The following is a 25,457-nucleotide window of genomic DNA, read 5'->3' as shown; positions in this document are numbered from 1 at the left end:
TTTCCCATAAACACCACATCAGAAATGCTGGTTTTCATGCTTGTCCATACATACCAGGTGACCTGCATTGTCGGGTGGTGGAAATGTTGAAGTCACTTTACTTGACAACCTTAAGGCAGAAAGAGTCATGTAACGTGATTTCCATCATTATTGGAGTTTCAGTTTATAAACTGAAACAAATCTATGATCACATTTTGGGATGTCACTTTGCAATTTAAGCTGCTTTAGGTTTAAGAAACAAACAAGCATACTCGCTAACAGAAGTTTTCCAAAACAGAGGTGTTAACTGCACTCAGATCCTACTTTGCCACATAAAGCAAACACTAGAAATGCTTTAAGGATCAGTGCCAGATAATGTGAGAGAATAGGTCACAATTCCATCAGTAACCACACAGAAAGTAAAATCCAGACCAAACCTTTCAATGATGGACAAGATAGATGCTTTCTCTTTCTATTGGATTCTGTCTGCCAAAAAGTTCTTCAACAATTGACAAAAACTGAAAATCCATGAAAGATCATTTTTACTTTGATAAGTAATAACTATAATGTGACTGCTGAACAATTTTAAACATCCAATCAAAACGTAGTTGGCCATGATTTCTTTTGTGTGATTCCTTTTAATAAAAACTGGAAATTAACAAATGGACAGAAAAGCAGCCAATCATGATGCATGATAAAGCTGCTTTACTGCACCTTAAGTATCTAAATTACCACTTAACTGTAGAATGTGCAAGTAAGTTTAATTTTGTAGTTATGGTTCTGCATTCACGTCATAACATCAGATTTAATGATGATATGCAGCTGATATTCAATAGTACACTTTTGAAAATATATTTAACAGTGAGAACTTTTACAATGTTTTAAAAAAAAACTTGGTGAATCTACCAATATTACTAAGAAGTATTAACTAAAGACAAATCTGGAAATGATAGTTTTGTATATTCTAATTTTAAATAAGCTGTGATGAAAGTGAAACAACCAAAATAAAAGTGCTGGTGAAATTTGACAGGTCTGGTAGCACATGTGGAGAGAAAACAGGGTTAATATTTCAAGTCCTGTGACCCTTCTTCCAAACTGACATTGGCTAGAAAAAGGTGGTGATGATGGTCGGCAGAGGGAAGGAGGGGGGGATTGGTAGGAAGGAGTGAGAGGATCGGTGAGGAGCCCAAGGAGAGAGATAAAAGGGATTAGCATCACATCCACAAATATCCACTCCCTCCACCATGGATGCTCAGTAGCAGCAGAATATACGATCTACAAGATGCACTGCAGAAATTCATCAACGATCCATAGACAGCTCCTTCCAAACCCAGGAACTCATCCATCTAGAAGGACAAGTGTAGCAGTTACATGGGAACATCGCCACCTGCAAGATCACCTCCAAGCCACTCACCATCCTGACTTGGAAATATATCACAATGTCTTTAGTATCACTGGTTCAAAAACCTGGAGCTCCCTCCCAAACTACACCAAATGGACTACAGCAATTCAAAAAGGCAGCTCACCACTATCATCTCAAAGGGAATTTGAAGGTGGCAATAAGTGATAGCCGAGCCAGCAAAGCCCATGTCCTATGAAAGAATAAAACAAAACCCCGTCTGATAGCAATTCCCAAAGTACAGGATATTATTTGCTCTCAGTATGTAGTCAACCGTTAGTAGCAATTCCATTTCAATATAAAACATACTCGGCAGGCAAAGCCACAAAATAATGTATACCATGGAAAGCTTGTTCATTCTGAGGAAATTGTAACTTAGCTCTTTGAAGGCAAAGGCAGGAAAAAATGACTGGCCACTTGGGAAAATGTGCGACATTATGTTACCACGTCTGGTGGCAGAGTCTTCCTACTACAACAATAATGCAGAGGCATGCAAGGTTAAACAGAATCTTCCTGAAGAAAACATGCAATCCACTCTGGAAGTTGGTCTTGCCACATGCCTCATAAAAGGTCAGAGAAATGGTAATGGTGCAATGTATGATCACAGTGCTCCCAAGTCAGCCAATATTTAAATGTGTACTTCAATGGCCAGTAGGCGTAAACAGTGGAAAACAATAAGGACAATGCACACAGTAGATGGTAGTTGTATCCAGAAAATGCAGCCGGGGAGAACTACATGTGAAAGGCTTTATTGTCCAATCTTCTAGTCTCATTGATCTTCACAATTTGCCATTATTATTTCATAGACAGATTTTCAAGAACTGAACTGGTAGTTGCTATTTTCTGGTTTTCTTTTTAAATGTGTTTCATATTCTTTCCAATAAAATAATGACAAAACAATAACAATATACAATGGTGTAGGGAGGAATGTCATACAAACCAGTCAAGGATTTGTCTGTTTTACTGTCACTATAATAATATAATGTTTGCATACTCAAGCTCATCACAGTCAATTTACTTTTCTCATATTTTCACTGCTTTCTTTTATGAACCTCCACACATCCCTTCCCTGTGGGTCCCACTCCCAGGTGCTTATTAACTGGGGGGCTCAGAAGAACACTCTGCTAAAAAAAACCCTGCAGCATGGAATTAATAAAACTACATATCTTTACTGCAAGTTCCTTTAACTGCACAGGTGACAGACACTGATATACACGATTCAGTATTTTGAGATGCAGCCCTTGGTACATCAGAATTGCTACTGACAAGAGAGACAACTAGTTGTTAACAATTCTCTCCATGCTTCAAGTTATGTCCTTGGGGAGGCTCCCAATTTTTCTAAGACTGGGATGCCTGCATCCCAAGAATGAATTTTGTTTTAAACTTGAGGGGTTATCTTATTAGAAGGCAGAATAGAAAATCTGAATTTGAATGCTATGTTTATTAGTGAGGTTTGGACAGGGGCCATTGGTTCAAACTAGTCACTTCTAATTTTAATTTTAACATATCAGGAACTTCTTTCTCACACAGTGAATGATTGGCATTTGGAACAGGTTTATCTCTAAAGCGAGGAGCTCAAAAATCCTCGATGCATTTAAGAAACAATCGGAGTTTGCAATAGGGAAAGGGCTGAAGAAACTTTATGGTGCATCTGGGCGCAAGAACAAATAATCTTCCTCATTCCTTAATTACCTTGTGATATGCCCTTTGGGCATTGTATAGTTAAGACATGAATTATTCAGCAATTGTGCACAACTAGTGTGCATGGACATATTAATGCATGATTAGCTGGCTGCAGAACACTTGGTTTGCATAGTCATCTGCAGACCTCTTTAATTTCCTCATTCTACAGCTTTTAAATCAGTTTCTCAAATTCATTGAACAAGTCTGTTCTTGAGTATTGTTGCTGCTATCTCCTGGGCAAGTACTATTTCTTGTCCTCCAATTGTAAACCAATTTTCCCTACAACAATGAGAACAATAGGGAATTAACATACGGCAAATGGACAGTTTTAAAATTCAGACATTTCTCACTTTCAACAAAGATTTTGGTAACACATAGTTATTATGGGGAAGTTTATCATGGTTGTATTATGACAGAATTTAGTATATTCAAATCTGTTAATTCCAAACCACCAGAAGGGAATTTGAATTAAATATTGCAAAAAGGTAGAATTTAATACAAGACAATTGAATTACAAGGTAATGTATAGCGTGGTAACATAATGGTTATGTTACCTATTGTCCAGTTGAAATGGAGTTAAAATCCAACACAGGTAACAGGGGAATTTAAATTCAGTTAACTGAATAAAATCTAAAATAAAAAGCCAGTTTCAGTAATGGTGACCATGAAACTACTGGATTGTCATAAAAACCCTTCTGGCCTGCTATTATCCTTTAGGGAAGGACATCCTTATTCACTCTGGCTTCTATGTCATTCCAAACTAACTGCAATTTTTTTACTGCTAACTAACCTCTGAAGTGATGAAGCAAGCCATTCAGTTGTATCAAGCCACCATAAACAGTACAGCAAAAATGGTTGCACCAGCCAAGTTTCATCTGGGCATTAGACACTACAAAGACACCCCCCAGCCCAGCCAACCTGGAAAGTCTTCCTCAATTGTACTTTGGCCTTCTGGCCAAATTGGGAGAGTTGACCCACAGAGGAGTCAATAACAGTTTGGCACAGTCATTTTCACCAATTCATACCTTACAGCCAACATCTCAGACTCCTCAATACCATCCCTGGGTAAGAATTATCCCACCATCAGGACAGACTCATCCCAGTGAGTCATCATTCTGTTGATTGGAGCATTGAGAAGTAGCACTCGCCAGATTGGGTATCCAAAATAGTGATTGTTTGCTGTGCTCTCCATAACCTAACTCTGCTATGGGAGCAAGAACCTAAAAGAGGGGGAGAAGGATCAGCCACTTGTCTCCTCAGATGAGTGAGAAGGGAAGTCTGACTGAGATGCTGAGGGACCCAATGCTAATGAAACTGCTGAAAATGCCAGGGCAACCATGATCAAGGTGGACAAGTCCAAGATCCTGACAGTGGTTAGATTTGAGGGAAAAAGACTTTGCATGAACAAAAGTGGATAATTAGAGCTATGACTCAATGTTGGCACAGAAGCATTCCTGCCCACAAGTGCATGCTTGCTTTATGCCTTGAAAATGTTACAATTACTAGCAAACAAATGTTTTAAAAGTTTATGACATTAAGTTCAATACAGTGCATGTCCAAAGAGATTTCAATATTCAGGTACACAGATCTATAGAATGTCACAAACAGGTGCAGAGAATAATGGAGAGGCTCATCTTCCGCCTCGGAACACTTCAACCCCAGGGCATCAATGTGGACTTCAACAGCTTCCTCATTTCCCCTTCCCCCACCTCATTCTAGTTTCAAACTTCCAGCTCAGTTACTGTCTCCTTGACTTGTCCGACCTGCCTATCTTCTTTTCCACCTATCCACTCCACCCTCTCCTCCTTGACCTATCACCTTCAACTCCTCCCCCACTCACCCATTGTACTCTATGCTACTCTCTCCCCACCCCCACCCTCCTCTAGCTTATCTCTCCATGCTTCAGGCTCACTGCCTTTATTCCTGATGAAGGGCTTTTGCCCGAAACGTCGATTTCACTGCTCGTTGGATGCTGCCTGAACTGCTGTGCTCTTCCAGCACCACTAATCCAGTATTTGGTTTTCAGCATCTGCAGTCATTGTTTTTACCCTAATGGAATAAAAGCCCTTATCTAGAGAACTGGAGTATAAGTATGCAGAAGCTATTCTGCAGTTTTAAAAAAAAACCTTGGTGAGACCCCACTTAGAGTACTGTGAGCAGATCTGGGCACCATTTCTTAAGAAGGAAATATTAGACTTGGAGGGAGTACAATGTAGGTTTACAAGAACGACACTGGGATTTTAGAGGTTAGGTTATGAGGACAGATTATAAAAAAAATCTAGAATTTAGAAATTTAAGGGGTGATCTGATCAAAATTTTCAAGATATTAACAGGAAAACACATGGTAAATAAAGATAACCTATTTCCACCTAGTTGGAGAATCGAGAACATGGAAGCATAGACAGAAAATTAGGGCCAGATGGTTCACGAGGGATGTTCGGAAGCATGTCTACACACAAAGGGCAGTAGAGGTTTGAAACTCTCTTCCACAAATGGCAGTAGATGCTAAGCAAGTTGTGAATTTCAAATCTGAGATTGATACATTTTTACTAAGCAAAGTTCTTAAGGGATTTTGGCCAAAGGCAGCTAAATGGAGTTAGGCCACAGATCAGCCATGATTTCAATGAACGGCAGAATAGGCCCGAGGGGCTGAATGGCTGACTCCTGTTCCTATGTTCTTTTTTTATCCTCTTGGAACCAATACCTCCTGTTCAGCTTTCTGGAGCATCGGTATAGAGTTATGCAGGATTACATTGGGTCTGCGCTTCTCAGTTTGCAAGGGACACTCGTCTATTAACTTTTGACACTCAAAGATCTAGCTTTTTCCCAGAGGGTGCCAGAGAATGACCACCCCAGTTTTGTTTTCATTGGTCCAAATAATAAGCATATGAGCATGTATGATAATCAGTGTTCCGCAAGATAGTTGACAAGGAAACATAAATAACGGCTTAACAGATTGTAAAAAACAAACCACAGGACTGTCATGGAAAGTGATATTTTTGTCATAAGAGTTAGGTTGGGCAGAAGCTTGATGGCAAGCCACCCAACGTGACTTCAAATTATGTTTATTTTCTTTCCTACACTTAAATGTAAGGTCTAGGGAGTGTTGCTGAACAAAGAGACCTTGGAGTGCAGGTTCATAGCTCCTTGAAAGTGAAGTCGCAGGTAGATAGGATAGTGAAGAAGGCATTTGGTATGCGTTCCTTTATTGGTCAGAGTACAGAGTTCAGGTGTTGGGAGGTCATGTTGCGGCTGTACAGGACATTGGTTTGGCCACTGTTGGAATATTGCATGCAATTCTGGTCTCCGTCCTATTGGAAAGATGTTGTGAAACTTGAAAGAGTTCAGAAAAGATTTAAAAGATTTGCCAGGATTGGAGGATTTGAGCTATAGGGAGAGGCTGAACAGGCTGGGGCTGTTTTCCCTGGAGCGTCGGAGGCTGAGGGGTGACCTTATAGAGGTTTACAAAATTATGAGGGGCAGGGATAGGATAAATAGACAAAGTCTTTTCCCTGGGGTGGGGGATAAGTTTAGGGTGAGGGGGGAAAGATATAAAAGAGACCTAAGGGGCAACTATTTCACGCAGAGGGTGGAATGAGATTCCAGAGGAAGTGGTGGTGGCTGGTACAATTGCAACACTTAAAAGGCATTTGGATGGATATATGAATAGGAAGGGTTTGGAGGGATATGGGCTGGGGGCTAGCAGGTGGGACTCGATTGGGTTGGGATATCTGGTCGGCATGGAGGGTCTGTTTCTGTGCTGTAAATCTCTATGACTCTATAACTCTGTTGTCTAGCTCAGCCATGAACATACTCAATGACCCAGTCTCCACTTGTCTCTGGGGGGAGGAATTCCAAAAGATTAATGACTTTCAGAAGAGAAATTCCTCCTCATCTCCATTTTAAATGGAGATCCTTTCTTCTGAAACTTTGTTCCCAAGTTCTAGTTACACCCCTGACAAGTTTCTCAGAATTTAGTATGTTTCAATAAGATCACTCCTTTTCTTCTAAACACCTATGAATATTGCACATAGCTGCTCAACCTTCCCTCAGAAGGAAACCCTTCATCCCAGAAATCAATCTAGAGAAATCTCCTTGAACTGCCTCCAATATAAGTATAGGCCTTCTTAAATCAGGACACCAAAATTGATTGCAATGCTCCAGGTATGATTTCACCAAAGTTCTGTATAGATGTAGCAATTAAGCCTTCAGTATTTTTATAATCAATTCTTCTTGCAATAAAAGTAACCTAACAGAAACACACAATATTAAATTCACTGTACCATCAGATCTTCCTCCCTCTAAGGGGCGGCACGGTGGCACAGTGGTTAGCACTGCTGCCTCACAGAACCAGAGACCCGGGTTCAATTCCTGCCTCGGGCAACTGTCTGTATGGAGTTTGCACATTCTCTCTGTGTGTGGGGGTACTTCGGTTTCCTCCCACAGTCGAAAAATGTGCAGGGTAGGTGAATTGGCCATGCTAAATTGCTCATAGTGTTAGGTGAAGGGGTAAATGTAGGGGAATGGGTTTGGGTAGGTTGCTCTTCGGAGGGTCGGTATGGACTTGTTGGGCCGAAGGGCCTATTTCCACACTGTAAGTAATCTAATCTAATCTAATGCTGAGCAATATATGCTCTGTCAAGGATTTTGCTTTATGCCCCCATCTCAATGAACTGTGGCATGAAAATGATATCGAACATCTCTTCCATAACCTTCGTCTTCATGCCCACCTCTTTGGAGTGGGAGAGGACTCCTGTCCAAAGACTCTTCAACTATCTCCAATACTGCCCTCCACTTGGACTCTGGACCCCTCCCTCTGGCCTTTTATCTGCACTGGATTGCTTCATTGAGAATTGTGATATGATACTGGCTACTTTTATTTCTCTGCTCTCCTCACTCACTCATTCTAACCGACCTCCCTCTGAATTTGCTACTCTCCATTCTCTCAGAGTATAACCCTGACTTTGTTATCAACTACCAAGAAGAGTCATGCTGTTGTCAGCAAATGTACTGACCTTTATCTTGCAAAGATTGAGTGCTAACTAACAGACACTTCTTCCCATCTTACTCTGGACCATGACCCTACTATTGAACATCAAGTTGCTGTGTCTAGGACTGTTACTGACCTCACCTCCTCTAGAGATCTGCCCGCCACAGCATCTCTCTTTACAGTCCCCTAACTCCACACAGTGCACTGAAACCCTCTTCCCAAAATAGAGAAACAGACTGCCCTGGCAAAACCATCATTTCAGCCCATTCCTGTCCTATTGAACTTACTTTTTCTAAGCTTGACTCTGCTTCCCCTGCCTTGTTCAGTCTATTCCCACTGACGTTCGTGATTCTCCCAACAGTTTACCTCAGTTTCTAGTTTTCTGACCCTAACTGGCTTCTCTTTACCATGGATTTGCAAACCCTCTACGCATTCATCCTCAGCAGGAATCTCTGGAGGTTCTCTACTTCCTCCTTGAAAAGAGGCCTGGACACTCCATACTTATCACACCCTCTTTTACCTGGCTGAGTTCATTCTCACTTTCAATAGCTTCTCCCTTAACTCGTCTCACTTTCTCCAAGTCAATGGTGTTGCAATGGGTACCCACATGGGCTCCAGTTATTCCTGTCTCTCTGTGCGGGGTATGTGACACATCTTTTCTCATGTTGTACTTGGCATTTCACCCACAAGTCTTTCTCTAATACATCAGATTTAGAAAAACCAATCAGTTTTCACTTTCCGTTCTGCTTTCACCTTCACCATTTCTGACTTTTCCTTTCATTGTTTCAACTTCACTGTTTCTGCTCTCTGCCAATATGGGCCTGTAGTCACTGGACCTTTGAAGAATGAGAGGTGACCTTATTCAAATATATAAGATCCTTTAGGGGCTTGACAGGGTAGATGCGTAGAGGTTGCTTCACCTTGTGGGAGAGTTTTGCACCAAAGGGCATTATCTCAGCGTAAGGGATCACCTCTGCTTTATCTGGAAGAATTTCTGTTCAGTTCTGGCCACCTTATTGAAGGAAGGATATTAAAGCCTTGGAGAGAGTTGCTTGTGATTTCATTAAATCTTGCTTCCATGCTGACATTTCTACTTTGTGCCTGCTGCAGTGTTCTGACAAAGTTAAAGGAAGCTGGAGGAAGAGCATCTCATTTTCCACCGAGATGTCTTACAGCCTCAAGGACTCAATATTGCGCTCAAAAACTTCAAGGCATGACCTCTGTCTTCCATTTCAAAAACAACCTCACCACTCCTGGCAGGTCTTGTTGGCTTTGGTCTTAGCATACAGACCCATTTTCTCCTTTTCACACCTACTTTACATCTCCCTCTCTCCACAGATACTGCCAGACATGCTGGGTTTTCCAGCAATTTCTGTTTTTCTTAATTGAGTTCTTTGATGAGGCTGCCACAGGCAATATATGAGGATAATACTGTGAATGTTATATATTTGGACTTTCATAAAGTGGTGTCACATGGTAGGTTGGTTAGCAAATTGGAAATATGTAGATTGTTGAGTCATTGGCAGCATAGGTTAAAAGTTGGCTAAAAGATGGGAAACAAAGGGTAGGCACTTCTCAGATTGGGGACGAGTTAAAAGTGGTGTTTCCCAGGCATTGGTGTTGGGACCCTTGCTTTTTACGATTTATAAATGATTTAGAGAGGGATGTTGAGGTCAAAATATCTGAATTTGCAAATGAACAAGCTGGGGAGAACAGTGAATTGTGAGGATGATATTGAGCACCTTCAGAGGGACATTGACAAATCGACTAAATGGGCATATACCTGGCACATTAATTTCAATGTAGACAAATGTGAGGTAATGCACTTTGGTAGAAAAAACATGGAGAGATAAAACAGGCTTAATTTCATAAATTTGTGGGGAGTGTAAGAGCAGGGGGACCTCAGGATTCATTTGCATGATTCTCTGAAGTTGGCCAATCAAGTTGAAACAGTTGTTCAGAAGGATTCTCGGATCCTTATGTTCATAAATAGAGGCATAGAGCAAATAAGCAAGAAGGTGATGCTTCACCTCGACAAACCATTAGTCAATTTCTGTTCAGTTCTGGCCACCTTATTGAAGGAAGGATATTAAAGCCCTGGAGAGAGTTCAAAGGCAATATATCAGAATGACACCAGAACTGAGGGATTTTAGATACAAGGTAAAATTAGAGAATTTGGTCTTATTCTCCTTGTTGCAGAGAAAATTAAGAGGTGAACTTATTGAGATGATCAATTTGATGGACAATTTTTCAGGGTAAAGAAGGATATTTTGTTTCCACTCGTTTGTTTGTCAGTAACTAGAGGTCACAATTTCAAAATTGTCAGCAACAGAACTAGATGCGAGATGAGGAGAAACTTCTTTGCTCAGAGAGTTGTTAGGATTTGGAATGTGCTGCCTGGGAGACCAGTCAAAGCAGATTCCATCAAACGTTTCAAAAAAGAGCTGGATATACATTTAAAAGTGATGAATTTAAAGAGATAGGGCTGGACAATGGGACTAACTGGGTATATCTTATAGGAGCTGGTATAGATGTGATGGGCTGAATGACCTCTGTAAAATTCTATGGTTGTATTTGAAATCTGAATTACTTGCTCTCCTGCATACTAACATTTTGTGATCCACATACTAGGACACCCTTTGTACTGAAGCGTTCTGTAATCTCCTTCCATTTGAGTAATATTTTACTTCTTCCAACCAAAGAGGATGATTTCACATTTTCCCACATGATATAAGTGCAATGTCCTTTCATCCAAGTCATTAATATTGACTGCAAAGAATTGGGCACCACCTCCCACCTTTTCCTCCGCTACATTGATGACTGCATTGGCACTACCTCGTGCTCCCATGAGGAGGTTGAACAGTTCATCCACTTTACTAACACCTTCCACCTCGACCTCAAATTTACCTGGACCGTCTCAGACTCCTCCCTCCCCTTCCTAGACCTCTCCATTTCTATCTCGGGTGACCGACTCAACATGGATATTTACTATAAACCGACCGTCTCCCACAGCTACCTAGATTACACCTCCTCCCACCCAGCCCCCTGTAAAAATGCCATCCCATATTCCCAATTCCTTCACCTCCGCCGCATCTGCTCCCAGGAGGACCAATTCCAATACCGAACAACCCAGATGGCCTCCTTCTTCAAAAACTGCAATTTCCCCTCCTGTGGGATGTGGTTGATGATGCTCTCCAACGAATTTCCTCCAATTCCCGCTCCTCTGCCCTTGAACCCCACCCCTCCAATCGCCACCAGGGCAGAACCTCACTGGTCCTCACCTACCACCCCACCAACCTCCATATACATCGTATCATCCGTCGTCATTTCCGCCACCTCCAAACAGACCCCACCACCAAGGATATATTTCCCTCCCCTCCCCTATCAGCGTTCTAGAAAGACCACTCCCTCCGCGACTCCCTCGTCAGGTCCACACCCCCCACCAACCCAACCACCACTCCCAGCACCTTCCCCTGCAACCGCAAGAAATGCAAAACTTGCGCCCACACCTCCCCCCTTACTTCCCTCCAAGGCCCCAAGGGATCCTTCCATATCCATCACAAATTCACCTGCACCTCCACACACATCATTTACCGCATCCGCTGCACCCGATGTGGCCTCCTCTACATTGGGGAGACAGGCCAGCTCCTTGCGGTACGTTTCAGACAACACCTCTGGGACACCCGCACCAACCAACCAAACCACCCCATGACTGAACACTTTAACTCCCCCTCCCACTCTGCCAAGGACATGCAGGTCCTCGGCCTCCTCCATCGCCAGACCATAGCAACACGACGCCTGGAGGAAGAGCGCCTCATCTTCCACCTAGGAACTCTCTAACCACAAGGGATGAATGCAGATTTCTCCAGCTTTCTCATTTCCCCTCCCCCCACCTTATCTCAGTCCCAACCCTCAGACTCAGCACCGCCTTCTTAACCTGCAATCTTCTTCCTGACCTCTCCACCCCCACCCCCTCTCCGGCCTATCACCCTCACCTTAACCTCCTTCCACCTATTGCATTCCCAACACCCCTCCCCCAAGTCCCTCCTCCCTATCTTTTATCTTAGCCTGCTTGGCACACCCTCCTCATTCCTGAAGAAGGGCTTATGCCCGAAATGTCGATTCTCCTTCTCCTTGGATGCTGCCTGACCTGCTGTGCTTTTCCAGCAACACATTTTTCAGCTCTGCAAAGAATTGAAGCCCAGCACAGATCCCTGTGGTGCCCATCTAGTTACAACTTGTCAATATAAAAATGATTAATTTATCCCAAATATATTCCCCTGTTGTTAGGCAATCCTCCATCTTTAACAAATGCCATGAATTCTTAAGCGGCACAGTAAGCTTTAATGTAGCAGTTTGTTGAATGACTTTCCAAAGTCCAAATACACTACATTTACTGGCTCTTCTATCCACCGTGCTTGATGCATCCGCAAAGAATTTTGAAAATAATTGTTAAAAATGTTTTCACGCTGCTTGATGAAGACCATATTATGTACAAGCAAAGATAAACTCTTCCTGATGGCAACGTGTGTCTTTTAATCTTGAACATACTTCACGAACCAGCCTCAACAGCCTTCTTCAGGAAAGAATTCTGCAGATTCACTGCCTTCTGAGAGAAGAAATTCCTCCTCATTCCTGTCTTAAATATACAAACCCACACTTTAAAATTATTCCCTTTGATTCTAGACTCTCCTACAACTCTCCACATCCATCCTGACAAGTACCCGTAAGAATCTCATTTATTTCAATAAGATCACATCTCATTCTTCTATATTTGAAGAAGTATAGGCCCAGTCTACTTGATCTCTTCTCCATTAGCTCGTGAACCTTCTCTGGACTGCCACTATATCTTTCCTCAAATAAAAGACCTCCAAACTGTTTCCTTATAACCATCCTGCACATTCTTCCTTAACGATAGATTTCAGAATTATCTCACTGTCAGATGTTAGGTTAATTGATCTACAGTTTCCTGTATCCTGCTTGCCTCCTTTCTTGAATTGGGATGTCACATTTGCAATTTTCCAATCCACTATGACCTTTCCAGCATCTAGGAAATTTTGAAAGGGTACAACCAAGGCATCCAAAATCTCTACAGTCATTTCCTTTAAAACCCAAAGATGTTGGCCATCAGATCCTGAGGATTTAATCAGCCTTGAGTCTCACTTGGTTTCCAAATAAGCCTGCTGCTGCACAGTTCTTCAGGATTTTCTCAGACATGTCTTTAAAAAGGTTTCAGACTCCTGAAGAAACACATTACATTATTTTCTGTTTCCTCTTTTCATTAATGTACCAACATTCATTCCAGGCTGTGAGCAAGACTTGAAGGAGCCATCATAATGGAAATAAAAAGTTTGGTACCATATTCTACAGACTTGTTTATTATCATCCCAGATACCCTCTGGGTATTAATTTAAATTAATACCCAGAGGAAAAGATATCTTGTAATCTCCAAATTCAATATAATATGTTGTTATTAGGTTCTATTGAGAAAGGACACACACCAAGTCAGGTTTTAAGTTTATAAATAATTTATTGCAGTTGACAGCCATCTGACCTCTGGGAGAGGTAAACTACTACAAGCAGTTAATGCAAAAAGATCAAAAATGATGTGCCCTCAGCCTACTTGTAGCAGGCTTCATGTTTTAAGACTGTAGTCAGAATATACACTGAATGCAGTGACAATGTAAAGGCATGATTGGACGGTTCCATGGCCCAATTTTAATTCTCATGCAGGATCATTTAATTAGAGATTTGGAGCATATGAAGCAAATGAATTGCATTCTCTGTTCATTGTTTTTAAAAATGGATATGCATGTACTGTCATTGCACTTTGTTCTAAACATAGCATGTCCTTTCATACTTATATGGAAAAGATTATATAATCAAGTTCCTCCAGAAAGAATGCGTTGCTCTCTGTTTCAATTAACAACTATTACTATCATGAGACCAATATCGTGTAACAAAAGATTGCCTACGGGGAGAGGGTCATGGATTTGTACCTGTCTTAACCTTTGGTGGTAAAATGTGGCAGCTCTGGAAGTTAGCAGGGATGTTATTCCACATTTAATTAAAAAATAACAGTTTCAAACATTTTGTAATTCTGCACATTTGTAGTAAATTGTCAAAATGAAGAATACAGCTTCTTCAAATCACTTGATTGGAAATGTTGGCGTTAAGTGCAAAATCCCTAATTAAAGGCCTTTGAAGTGTGCTGACACTGCCACAATAAATTACCACCATCTCTTTCTCCTGTAAAATTACAATCAATCATCCAATCTGTAAACCATTCAATCAATAAAGGTTGTGCTGTCTACTTCCATTGCACCTGATGATAGAATGCTGACCAAGTGTGAATATACATGTCAGAGCTCAGAATTTCTGAGGCAGGGAAAGTGTTTGCTACATCTATGATTAAAAGCTATGAACCTACCCCAAACATTTGTCGCAGGTCAGGGTCTCTGAATCGGAAGGGAATGTTGGAGACATGTAACCTTTTGGGCTGCTGTTTCTCTGTGGTCTCTGATGACTGTAGCTGCTGTGACGAATCTGTCTGTGCGGCTTCATCTGTCTGCTGGGAGAACGGTAAAAGGCAATGATAAAACAACAGGCAAGTAACACGCAAAGCATGCCAGCCATGACATGAAAGTGAGGTTAGGGTAAGGTGAGGCATTCTCATTCCCAAAATAGCCATTTTGAATCCAAATTGACTGTCAAATTGAAGAGCCATATTTGCATGCCTTCCCCATTAGTCACGGTCCCCTCCTTTCTTACTATTCTCTTTTAAAGTACAATCTATTTAATGTTGGAATGTGCATTGTTCTGAACTACCCAGGGGAACAACAACAAAGGACAATTTGAGTATTGATAGATCACTTGCAAGACCAAATCTAGGAATGAAAATAGTGTTCATTAGGAACGGGCCTCTATGCAAAGATGTGAAATTGTCTTTTACACCCAGTATAATTACATGAAGCTAATTGCTCCATTTCTAAGTGGTTGAAAAATCATGTGACTTATTTTGTGATCATGGCAAACTAATTAGTAAGAGGATCTGAAGAATTCCTAATGTATTCTGAAGAAGTGCTGATGGTTTTACAACAATCATCACACCTACAAATCTAATACAGTAATATTTTCAGTCAGTTCTCAGTCCAACTTCATGATTAAAAACATTTATGCACAAAAAAGAGCATCATGGGCCCAGTACTGCTATTTGAACTAATTGTCAAGTTTAATGCAATTCCATATTTTAGCACTGTGCAATATGTCAAAAGGTTTCAGAATGCAGTATGTTTCATTAAGTGGCAGAGAAAGGTATTTGCATGATTATTGTAACTTATGCAATAGCTATGTCCTCTAGAACAATATGATAAAGCCAACGTGACTACACTTTTATTCAAGGACCATATTTGGCCACAGCCAATTGCACCATCTGACCAGGATTCATACCACAACTCTCATTCTTTTGCAGAATCAAATTTCAACAAAACACTGTGGGAGAAAGGTCACATAAATCAAAAGGGGAAATACAAAACAATCTTTAAGATAATCCATTCTAAGGAAAACACTACTTTCAAGTAGCACATTGAAACATTGAGTGAGTGAAAAAACCTCCATCAAAAATCCACCATTAGCCCATATATAAAGGTAGAATTGACGTCAATTCACTTATTAAGTGGGGTGTACAAAGTTAAAAATTATTAAGTGGGAAAACTAAAATGATTCTTGACTGAGGTCTTATGCTCCCCACAGCCTTAGCAATATCCACACCGTAGGAATAATCAAATAATAGCTCACAATACACCGACCATGTTTAATTACAGGACTTTCTTTGATTCTGTGTAAATTATGTCTTCAAAATATTTCATATACAGTAATTTTGATTCTGAAAAGTTACTCATGTGCCCTGAAATCCCGAACATATTTTTCTTGCCAATTACTTGAGAAGGCTGAACACAAACACTAAGCTGATTTTGGATAGTTTCTCAATTAAGAATGATCTCATGAAGCTGTATCATTTGATGGAATGTCAATTATTCCCAACCCCCAGTGTGTCAGTAACAATGCAGAGCTTATGTCTGAGCTGTAACAGTTTGCTCTTCTGATCTTTTGCAAACTTAAAACAAGGTGATGTGTCAAACATGAAAAGAGATTGCGATTGACTGCAACAATATAATTTGTATGTTTGAACACTGAGCATAAACTGGTTAATGAAAGACTGGAGCTGGTTCAGATCATCACAATAGTCCTCTATCATCAACATGGCAGTTGGTTTGAGTGACTTACAGGAACTGGATTTGTGCAGTAATTTCAATGAAAATAAAATTATTGATATTGCACTTATTTTGCTGTAAGATTCTGTTTAAACTGTACGTTTGCTAATTGACAAAGATTTAAACAAAAACTCATATGAATTTTGTTCCAGGGCAGTTAGCTTTTGTGTGTGGGCATGTACATCATTCAAAGAATGGCAGGCCATGGATGCTGCGCTACTGTAATATGTAGAAACCCAGTATCATATTTAACAGAATCGGCTTTTCCTTGTCATACCAATAGTAGCTCATGACAATCATAGTAATTGTGATAAATCAATAGGAAAAACATTACATTCCCTGGCAAAAAGAAATTAATGGGACTTAACAATATTGCCATTGTGAATAAATACTAGTACTCTTTAAAAGGTTTTCTTGCATTAAACAATTCTTCGTCTATCATTGTGATGTCAGACAGCTGTGAAATTTATAACAATTATATGCAACAGACAACTCTATGTAGAGATGCCTGGCAATGAAAGTGCTCCCAGCAGATACCGACTCTTATGAGTAATTTAAGCTTAATTTATTACCCTTACTTTTAAATTTTCTATGTTATCAATTTTGATATTTTGCAGACAATGACTTAGGCCTACTTCACAAATAAAGCATCTTTATCATGTAAGTCTTAACCTTCACATCTAATCCTTGGACATGATAGAACCCCACCCTTTCTACTGTTAGGAATTTGCATCATGAACTGTCTAAGGAATTGGGCGGTTTAATTTTTCCACTGTTGTCATTACACTGTTCAGAATTTGACTTGAGTAAGCAATAACAATTGTGAGAAAACAAAACTGCCCAAAATTGTACATCAGCTAGTATCCAACAAAACAAAGACAAAACAGTGCCAGGAGTAAACGCTCAGTCAGTCACCACGGATTTTGATTCTCACTTTTTTAGCTGTGCTAACAGCTTCTGTTGGTCAATAATGAAAGTGTCAGAGAGAGGAATTAATCAACATGAAGTTAAATACTGTTCTAAGTTATATATGCGCAGAATTATTACTATCACTTCCAGCAGAGTTGCATAGGACGTTTAACTTGCCAATGTAAAGATCATATCTTCTTTATTTTCCTGTTTTCCTGATTACGGACTAAAATGGGAAAAGGACTGCTTTTAAAAAACAAGAATATGTGGAAAGGATTACTGCACCTTATAAAGGCAAGTTATCTGACACTCATTGTATGTGCTGTTTACACTGCTATTTGTTCAAGCAGTGGGGGATGAACTGGAGCCAGGAGGTATATCTGGTGGGAAACCTGGCAGGCAACAAGATTGGAAACAAGAACAAACATTGCTGAAGAAACTCAACAGGTCTGGCAGCATCAGTGGAAAGAAAGCAGAGTTAACACTTTAAGTCCAGTGACCTATCTTCAGAAGGTTCAACTGGCCTGTGGAATGGTGCCATTGACAAATGCCTTCCTCCTGCCAACAACAATGTGATTGGCTTCCAACTAGTTGAACAGTTTATGGGTATGAGTCAGAATCCACTGGACTTCCACAAGAGAAAGATATGCCCATAGTCCTGGAGTTAAAAAAAGCACCTCAAGCCTGAAGAAAGCCAGTTTATTTCCCCTCAGTTGCTGTGAGCTGTGGCTTTTAACAAATGAGTCAGAAACTGTGTGTGAAGTAGTCACCCTGTGCTTCCGACAAGTAAATGAAAGCATCTGATTGGTTGAAAAGATATACTATTGTTTGTTCAATTCATAAAGTTCCAGATCTTCTACAGAGGATACCCCAGTAAATGAAATTCTCTGGTTATTTTACATTGTTACACTAAAGCCCAGTAGAAGTCTGGGCAGCTGCAAGGTTATTGAACAGTGGGTACCTTTCAGCTTTCTTTGACCTCAAAAATCCAAACCAAATGCATTAAAGACTTGATTTTTCTAAAGGTATTACAGGGTCTTATAACTTCACAAACATTCAAATGATGATTGTTTTAAACATTTATTTTAGTGTAAGATGTTTGATAATGTAGTAATGTGAATAATCCAACAGCTGAGCAGCTTTATATTGCAATCCAGTCTTCCAAGCATTACATTGTATAATCTGACAACTGAAAATAAATGGCTGGCCAGGAAAACTTGAATTCTGTGTAAGCTTATGTCTAAGGGTTAAATACAACTCAGTTATTCCTTAAAACTTGTAATAATTTGGAACTGGTGTTTGAATCAATATGGGCATTCATTTCTCTTAAAACTGAGATGTTTTACATCAATTCAATTTGAATGACCAAAGGTAAATTTAAGCGAAAATGATCTTGGTTCACACAGATCACAAAATAATGAATAAATAATATGGTCTCTTTGGGAATTTTGAGGATACACAAGAAATCTCAAATGGTCAACTGATGCCATTTCTAAGCATGAATTTCAAAGAGAAACATCTAAAGCATTTGAAACAATTAACTAGAAGCACTGACTTAGATTTGCAAATGTATATTTCAATAGTCCCCATTTTAATCTTCTGGCAATTGTATCTTCATTTTGCAGTTAATTCAAGCTAAATGGAAGGATTGGTAACTAGATTTGGAAAACCATTTCAGCAAGCACTGAGTGAAAATCAACTAACCGTCTAACCTGGCACAGCAGGAAAATCCATAGCAGATGCTGCAATTGCACAACGCGGAACAAGTTTCTACATTTCACCACTTACAAAACTTCTATAGTGCAGACTGATCTAATTTTACCACTTCTAATTACTATTGTGGCAGTATCGTTAATCTCTGCCTATTTAGCTCTTTTTACACTTTATTGGAAACTACTTCAACCTCTTTCAAAGAGAAAGGGTTGCAATAAATAAAAGCTACATCATTATCCTAAGCAGACTGGCTAGGAGAATACTGTCAGAACATGCTGTACAAATAACGGCAGGGAAAATATAAATACTAGGAAAAAAGGTACATGTCAAGGGCAACAAGGTCAAAAATAAATTGCCAAAATTGCCTTGAAAATGTGCATAATGAGAAGAGAAAGTAGGAAATAAGCAAAGATGGGGTCAAAGTAGTCATACATAAATCAAAGTCTAACTATTAGGATGTAAATGAATGTATTGGGTTGAAAGATTATAGGGGTCAATAGTGATTTCTGAGTGAACTATTATTGGGACTACTGCTTATTGGGTACAATGAGCTGAAACAATGATAGAATGTACCCCAATTTGTCTTACCTGATATTACAATGCTTTGGGGAACTAGGTATAATGTGTTGTGAATACACTAGGGACAAGGATAGGTCATTTGACACCAACTACGCTTAAAAAGCTAACAGAGCAGACACTGATGCGGCACAAATACAATTACAAATACTTATAGCTGCAACACTCACTTCTGAGTCAGATTCTTGACAGTATAGGTCCTCAACTAGTCTTAATCACTGCTGAACCTGGAATGAGTGATAATCAGGAAGGAAACTTCACTGGTTGGAATCATAGCTATCATTAAGGAAGACAGTTGCAGGGGATTGATGTCAATAACCTCAGTCAAGGACATTGCTGCAGGAGATTTTCATCATAGATATTTTCTAATCAACCTGTTCAGAGATTTTATCAGCCCCTTTGGAGCGGGTGGACTTGATCCTGGGCCTCCTGGCTCAGAGGGGATACACTACTGTGTACCACAACAGTCCAGTTTTTCATAGTTATTATTCCCGGCATAAACATTTTCAGCTGGTTCATTAATGAACTTCCTTCTGCCATAACATTAGAAGTGAAGATATTTGCTGATGATTGCACAATGTTCAGTATCATGAATGAGTTCTAAACTACTAAAGAACTGAAGCTGTCTGCATCCATATACAGCAAAACCAGGCCAACATTCAGGTTTGGGCTGATAAATGGCAAGCAACATCTGTGCCACACAAGCTCCACACAATAAACACATCAAATACAATGGAATCAAACCACCACACATTCATCAATGTTACAGTCTTGAGTATTATTGAAAAAAAAGACAGTTTGTAAAAATTTTATGTCCTGCACTCATCAGGACAATTCACAAGAATCCAATTTCAAGAGAAAAACAGCACTTATAATGTATTAGAGGAGAAGGTTGATTGGGTGGCAAGTGAACTATGATAGTAAAGATATTTCCATGGAGAATGCACCAACTAAAGGTGATGGATAAATAATAGCCAGGCTTTGTTAAAAAGTTTTGCTCTGATTAGGTGAGGCATTACCCTGAGAAATGAACCAACAAATGGCTATCAACTATTTTCTTGAGGTGAAACAGGCACATTTAAAACAGGGTGCACATATTCTTTCTGTTTGCAGAGAAAAGAGTGCTGTGTATTACTATACATCAGTTGATGCAACTGCATTGTGAGCATGAAAATCCCAAATTCGTTTACAGTGTTTAGAGATTACCAGGATATAGTACTACAGTACAGATGTATATCACTTTGTTGAGTGGTACAATGGTGAATATGCTAGGAATGTCAAATGAGCACAAGGACATTGCATTGCTTTTGACATGCAAGTCCTGCATGATATTTACAAATATGAAGAAGTCCTCACTGTGCCAGTGGATACTTGCTTAACCTGAGTTTAGCAGTTCACACAACCATTTGGCCAGTTCATATGATATAGAACTTGTCATAGATAAAGTGGAGAGTACAGTAAAATCACTTTTGTGAATTTTCAGCAGCCTACACTGATGCCATGAATTAGAAGGGCAATATACTGGTTCATTTCTCGCAGCAATGTCCTGACCAATCACAGTCAAACTACTTGGTTTAACTTTAAGCAAAATATGCCATTTCACTGTCAGTCATCACATAACTAGTGCTTTTCGATGGAAATATCTCGATGGAATTTGTCAACTCGTCAGCATTCAGCTCTCACACATAATAAATATAAACTTTGCAATTTGCAAGATGAGCGGATTATAAAAAGCTTTGATTAAATGTGTGCTTTTTTCTATAATACTCAAGTTATGTACTAGCAAACATCTATTTGTATTACGATAATTGAATCCTCCACTAACAACACCCTGGGGTTACCATTGACCAGAAACTGAACTGCAGCAGCCATATAAATGCTGTAATTCCAAAAGAAAGCTTTAAACTCTGGGATTAGTAACTCACTTTCTGATTCCTTGATGCCTATCTATTATCTGCAAATCACAGGTTAGGAGAATGATTGAATGGTCTCCATTTGTCTGGGTGAGTGCTACACTAACAATGTTCAGGAAATGCGACTCAATCCAAGACATAGCAACTTGTCCACCATCTTCTACATTCACAGTGGCATATGTGTACCATCTAAAACCTGCACACAACAATGCACCAAGTTGCCTACGACAGCACTTTACAAAGCTGGAACCACTGTCACCTCGAAGGATAATGAATGAGGATACATCAAGTTTCCCTACAAACTAGCACTCATCCTGATTCAAACTATAATGCTGTTCCTTCACTGTCAGTTAGTCAAAGTCCTGGAGCTCCCTCGCTAACAGCATTGTGACGTGACTACAACACAAACTACAGCAGTTCAACAGGTGTCTCACCACCATCTTCTAAGTGCCATTAGGAATGGATGATGCTATAAGTGCTGGCCCAGAGAAACTTGGGAGTTTTAGTAGACTCAGCAATTAAAAGTCCATGCAATGCTGAACCAGGAGAATGTTGAGTTTCTTCGTCAAAACAAAATACTCTTTGGATATCATGGCCTTCTGGTTGCCAAGGAACAAAGGAATCACTTCCATGGTAAGTAAAATTTTGATCTTTGGAAGAAGACACCTAAATTGTATTGAATGACAGAAGGATTTTCAGAGTCCAGTATTAATTGTAACCTCAGGTTGCCCCTGAAATTGCATGGGTTAAGAGGATTCTTCTTGGATCTCTGGATTGGGAGGGGGGGGGGGGGGGAAAGGATGGAATGGGTGGAATGTAAAGTGGTAAAGTGTAACACCCAGGCCCCTCAAGATGCAGCTTTCTTAGATTCCTAGTTCAAAGAATAACTGCAGTCTTTTTTCAAAATATAGATTTCATGTTCTTCAGTGATTCAAGCTGCTTGCCTGACTTTGTCTCTAATGGTGGCACCAATTTTGCCTTTGCAACAGGCAATATCTCTCCATGTTCTCGTTGTCCAAACCTCCATTAAAACCCCTGAAATGCTGAATTTCACTTGTCTTGAAACAGTGGGAAAACCCAAAAGCAGGAGAATCGAGGTCCCCATCTCTCAAAGCAAATATAAATTTATTGTAATGAAGGGAAATTGGCACAAATCCCAAGTAATATTATAATTGTATAGCGGCCACAGAAAAGGCGAACAAAAAAAACTACATTGAATTTCAAAAATATTACAAAGGGATGCGGATTCAAACTAATAAAAATGTAAACAAAGGAAAGATTCCTTTGCAAAAAAAGTAATCAACACATGAACTGGATCGCCAGATGGAGTGGCAGGGATAATCATCCTAAAATGGTCTTCCAGATCCATAATTAGGGGCAGTTGGTAGCTCAGTGGTTAGCACTGCTGCCAGGGACCCAGGTTCGATTCCACCCTTGCATGACTGTCTGTGTGGGGTTTGCATTCCCCATGTCTGCACTGTTTCCTCCACAGTCTAAAAATGTGCAGGTTAGGTGGATTGAACATGCCAAATTACCCATTGTACCCACGGATCTTTAAGTTAGATGTATTAACCATGGAGAATGCAGGGTTACAGGAGTGGGTCTAGGTGAGATACTCTTCACAGGGTCAGTGTGGACATGAAGGGCCGAATAACCTGTTTCCACACTGCAGGGATTCTACTATCTATTATTACCTTGCAAAGTTCCGCTTTAATTCAAGACATTCAGCCTACAGAAATGGTCGAAGCACAGTTATGAAGCAAAGTGGCTTCATTCCAAGTGACGCTGTGAAGATCTTGTCAGGCTAATGTTTCTTTTTGTAGCTGGGAATAGTAGTCAGTGAAGACCTGCAAGATATCTGAATGATTCTCACTTGGGTGCCAATCTTTTGAGTAGCTGAACAAAAAGTAAATTGCTGTTTTCTTAAAACTGACAAGGTAAATATACTCACATTTTATTAACTTATTCAATCATGCTCTATGTTACACCATTGAAGGCTCAATGGAGAATCACAGGAAGATGTTATAATGTGGTGTCTATTCCCAATTTTCATTCCAAATAGACAGCAATGTCCATTTTGGGCCCACCAGTTCTTAAACTGCATTGGTCACATGATTCCTTTCAAGGCTTTGCACTGGATTTGTACCTAAACTATCATATAACACAAAATATGAAATTACACAGGTAAAGATTATCTAAGATATGTTTTGAAGAAAGTGTGTTTTCAAACATGCCAATCTCTGCAGTTCTCCATTCAGTGTTTCCTGTTCAGCTAGCTCAAGTGTGCAACTGTATTTTCACATTTGACTCACTTTCACATTATTTTGCAGAAATAACTTGCAAAATCTATCCAAAGCCTCATGAATCCACAGATCACATATCGAAAACTATTGTTGTAGCAGACAGTACGTCAATGCCATGCCAACATTTGCCAGGCAAAATAATTCCTATGTCAGATGGATTCAGCTTCGGGGGGCGGGGGGGGGGGGGGGGGGGGGCTTGTTACATTCTAACCTGTTCCATTCTATTTTTCAGCAGCCTACAACAAAGCTACAGCAAAGTCATTGAGGTCTACAGCCAGGAAAAAGGTCCTTTGGCCATTGAGTCTGTGTCAGTCAAAAACAAACACCTGATTCTTCTAATCCTATCTTCCTGCACCTGGCACATCACCCATTATGCCTTAGCATTGTAAGTGCACATTTAAATTCTTCTCAAATGCTGTCAGGATTTCTGCTTTTACCACCCTTTTTGTCAATGAGATCCGGATTCCCACTACCCTCTGGGCGAAAAAGTTTTCCTCACATCCCTTCTAAAACTACTGCCTCCTACCTTAAGTCTATGCCCCTTGTTCAATAATCCCTTCTAATGGGAAAAGTTCCTTACTGTCTACCCTCATAATTGCATTCTCCTCAGTCTGCTCTGCTCCATGGAACACAACCCCAGTCTATCCAATCTCATAACTAAAACTCTCCAGCCCAGTCCAAGGTCTGTTCTCAATGAAGTATCTCACAGAGCTTGAGAAGGTTGTATCACATGACAAGACAGAATCAAATTCTTGAAGTGGTCAAGGTGTCTTGTGTAAGGTTTCATATGACAAGAGCAATGCATCATGGAAGCTTCATTTCTATCCTCTCTCATGGAACGAAAATACCCACAGTGCACCATGACAATCCAAGGTCATAAATAAAATTCACTAATAGCAAAAACCTTGTGCAACATTGCACTATTGTCAACCTCAGTAAGGAATACAAATCCACCATGGGAAAACAGTTGGAAAATTAATCTTCCAATTATTTGAATGACTAAGAAAAATGGCTTGGGGATGGAGGGAAAGTAAATTAAGTAGTTATATAAACATATAAAACAGATATGTGTGTAGAGCATAAATTACCAACAAAAATGGGCAAATGTGTAACTCTACAATCTCATTGGGGAGCTTTCACCTGAAAGGGACTTTGATCAAATATAGAACTGCAATATTGGATCTCTGATTCATTGACCACCGAGTGCACCTTCCTACTATAAATGCATATATTGAATTTCTAGTAATGAAAGCTTCTTGGAGTAAAGTTTAAAAATACAATTTTCAGTCAGGAATAAGGTTTACCTATCCATAAGAATTGTATTTCCAGTATCAGCAACACATGTAATCCTTGTCTATCTTGTCAATAATGTTTTAATATTGGTTCAGTAGATGACTATAACACTGTGATGGGCAAATTGTTTTTGTATTTAGGTTGCTGTCATAAGCATCAGGCTTGGCACTTCAGATCTTGGTCTAACTGTGAATAAAGCCTGGGGAGATATACCAGTATTTATTGATTTCCTTAAATTGATTTAATATAAGTAGTCAGTTGCAATGGAGTATTATCCTCCCATGGGATTACTCTTGCAGACAATGAATTGAGACACCAAAAGCGATAGAATGGGAATAATGTATATTTCAACTCAGTGGGAACAATGCCTAGCCACTATAAATAATCATTCAAATACAAGGTTAGTGAAAAATGAACAATCCTCTC

At 39.9% G+C, this 25,457-nt stretch overlaps 1 protein-coding gene across 23 annotated transcripts in view; it reads right to left on the bottom strand.

The window, feature by feature from the left end:
• The window catches only part of rbfox3a (RNA binding fox-1 homolog 3a), a 1,527,015-nt gene that overhangs the window by 121,025 nt on the left and 1,380,533 nt on the right, over positions 1-25,457 (bottom strand). For 22 of the 23 annotated variants that reach the window (XM_072558494.1, XM_072558496.1, XM_072558499.1 and 19 more), the window contains one exon: positions 14,482-14,622. In XM_072558494.1, the coding sequence (XP_072414595.1) occupies positions 14,482-14,622 (141 nt within the window). The remainder of the gene's footprint in view (positions 1-14,481; positions 14,623-25,457) is intronic. The other variant, XM_072558484.1, reaches the window with a different exon arrangement.

The sequence above is a fragment of the Chiloscyllium punctatum genome, chromosome 39 (assembly GCF_047496795.1).
Source record: "Chiloscyllium punctatum isolate Juve2018m chromosome 39, sChiPun1.3, whole genome shotgun sequence".
Taxonomy (NCBI): domain Eukaryota; kingdom Metazoa; phylum Chordata; class Chondrichthyes; order Orectolobiformes; family Hemiscylliidae; genus Chiloscyllium; species Chiloscyllium punctatum.
Note: the sequence above shows the minus strand (reverse complement) of the source record. Positions and strands in the feature narration are given on the sequence as shown.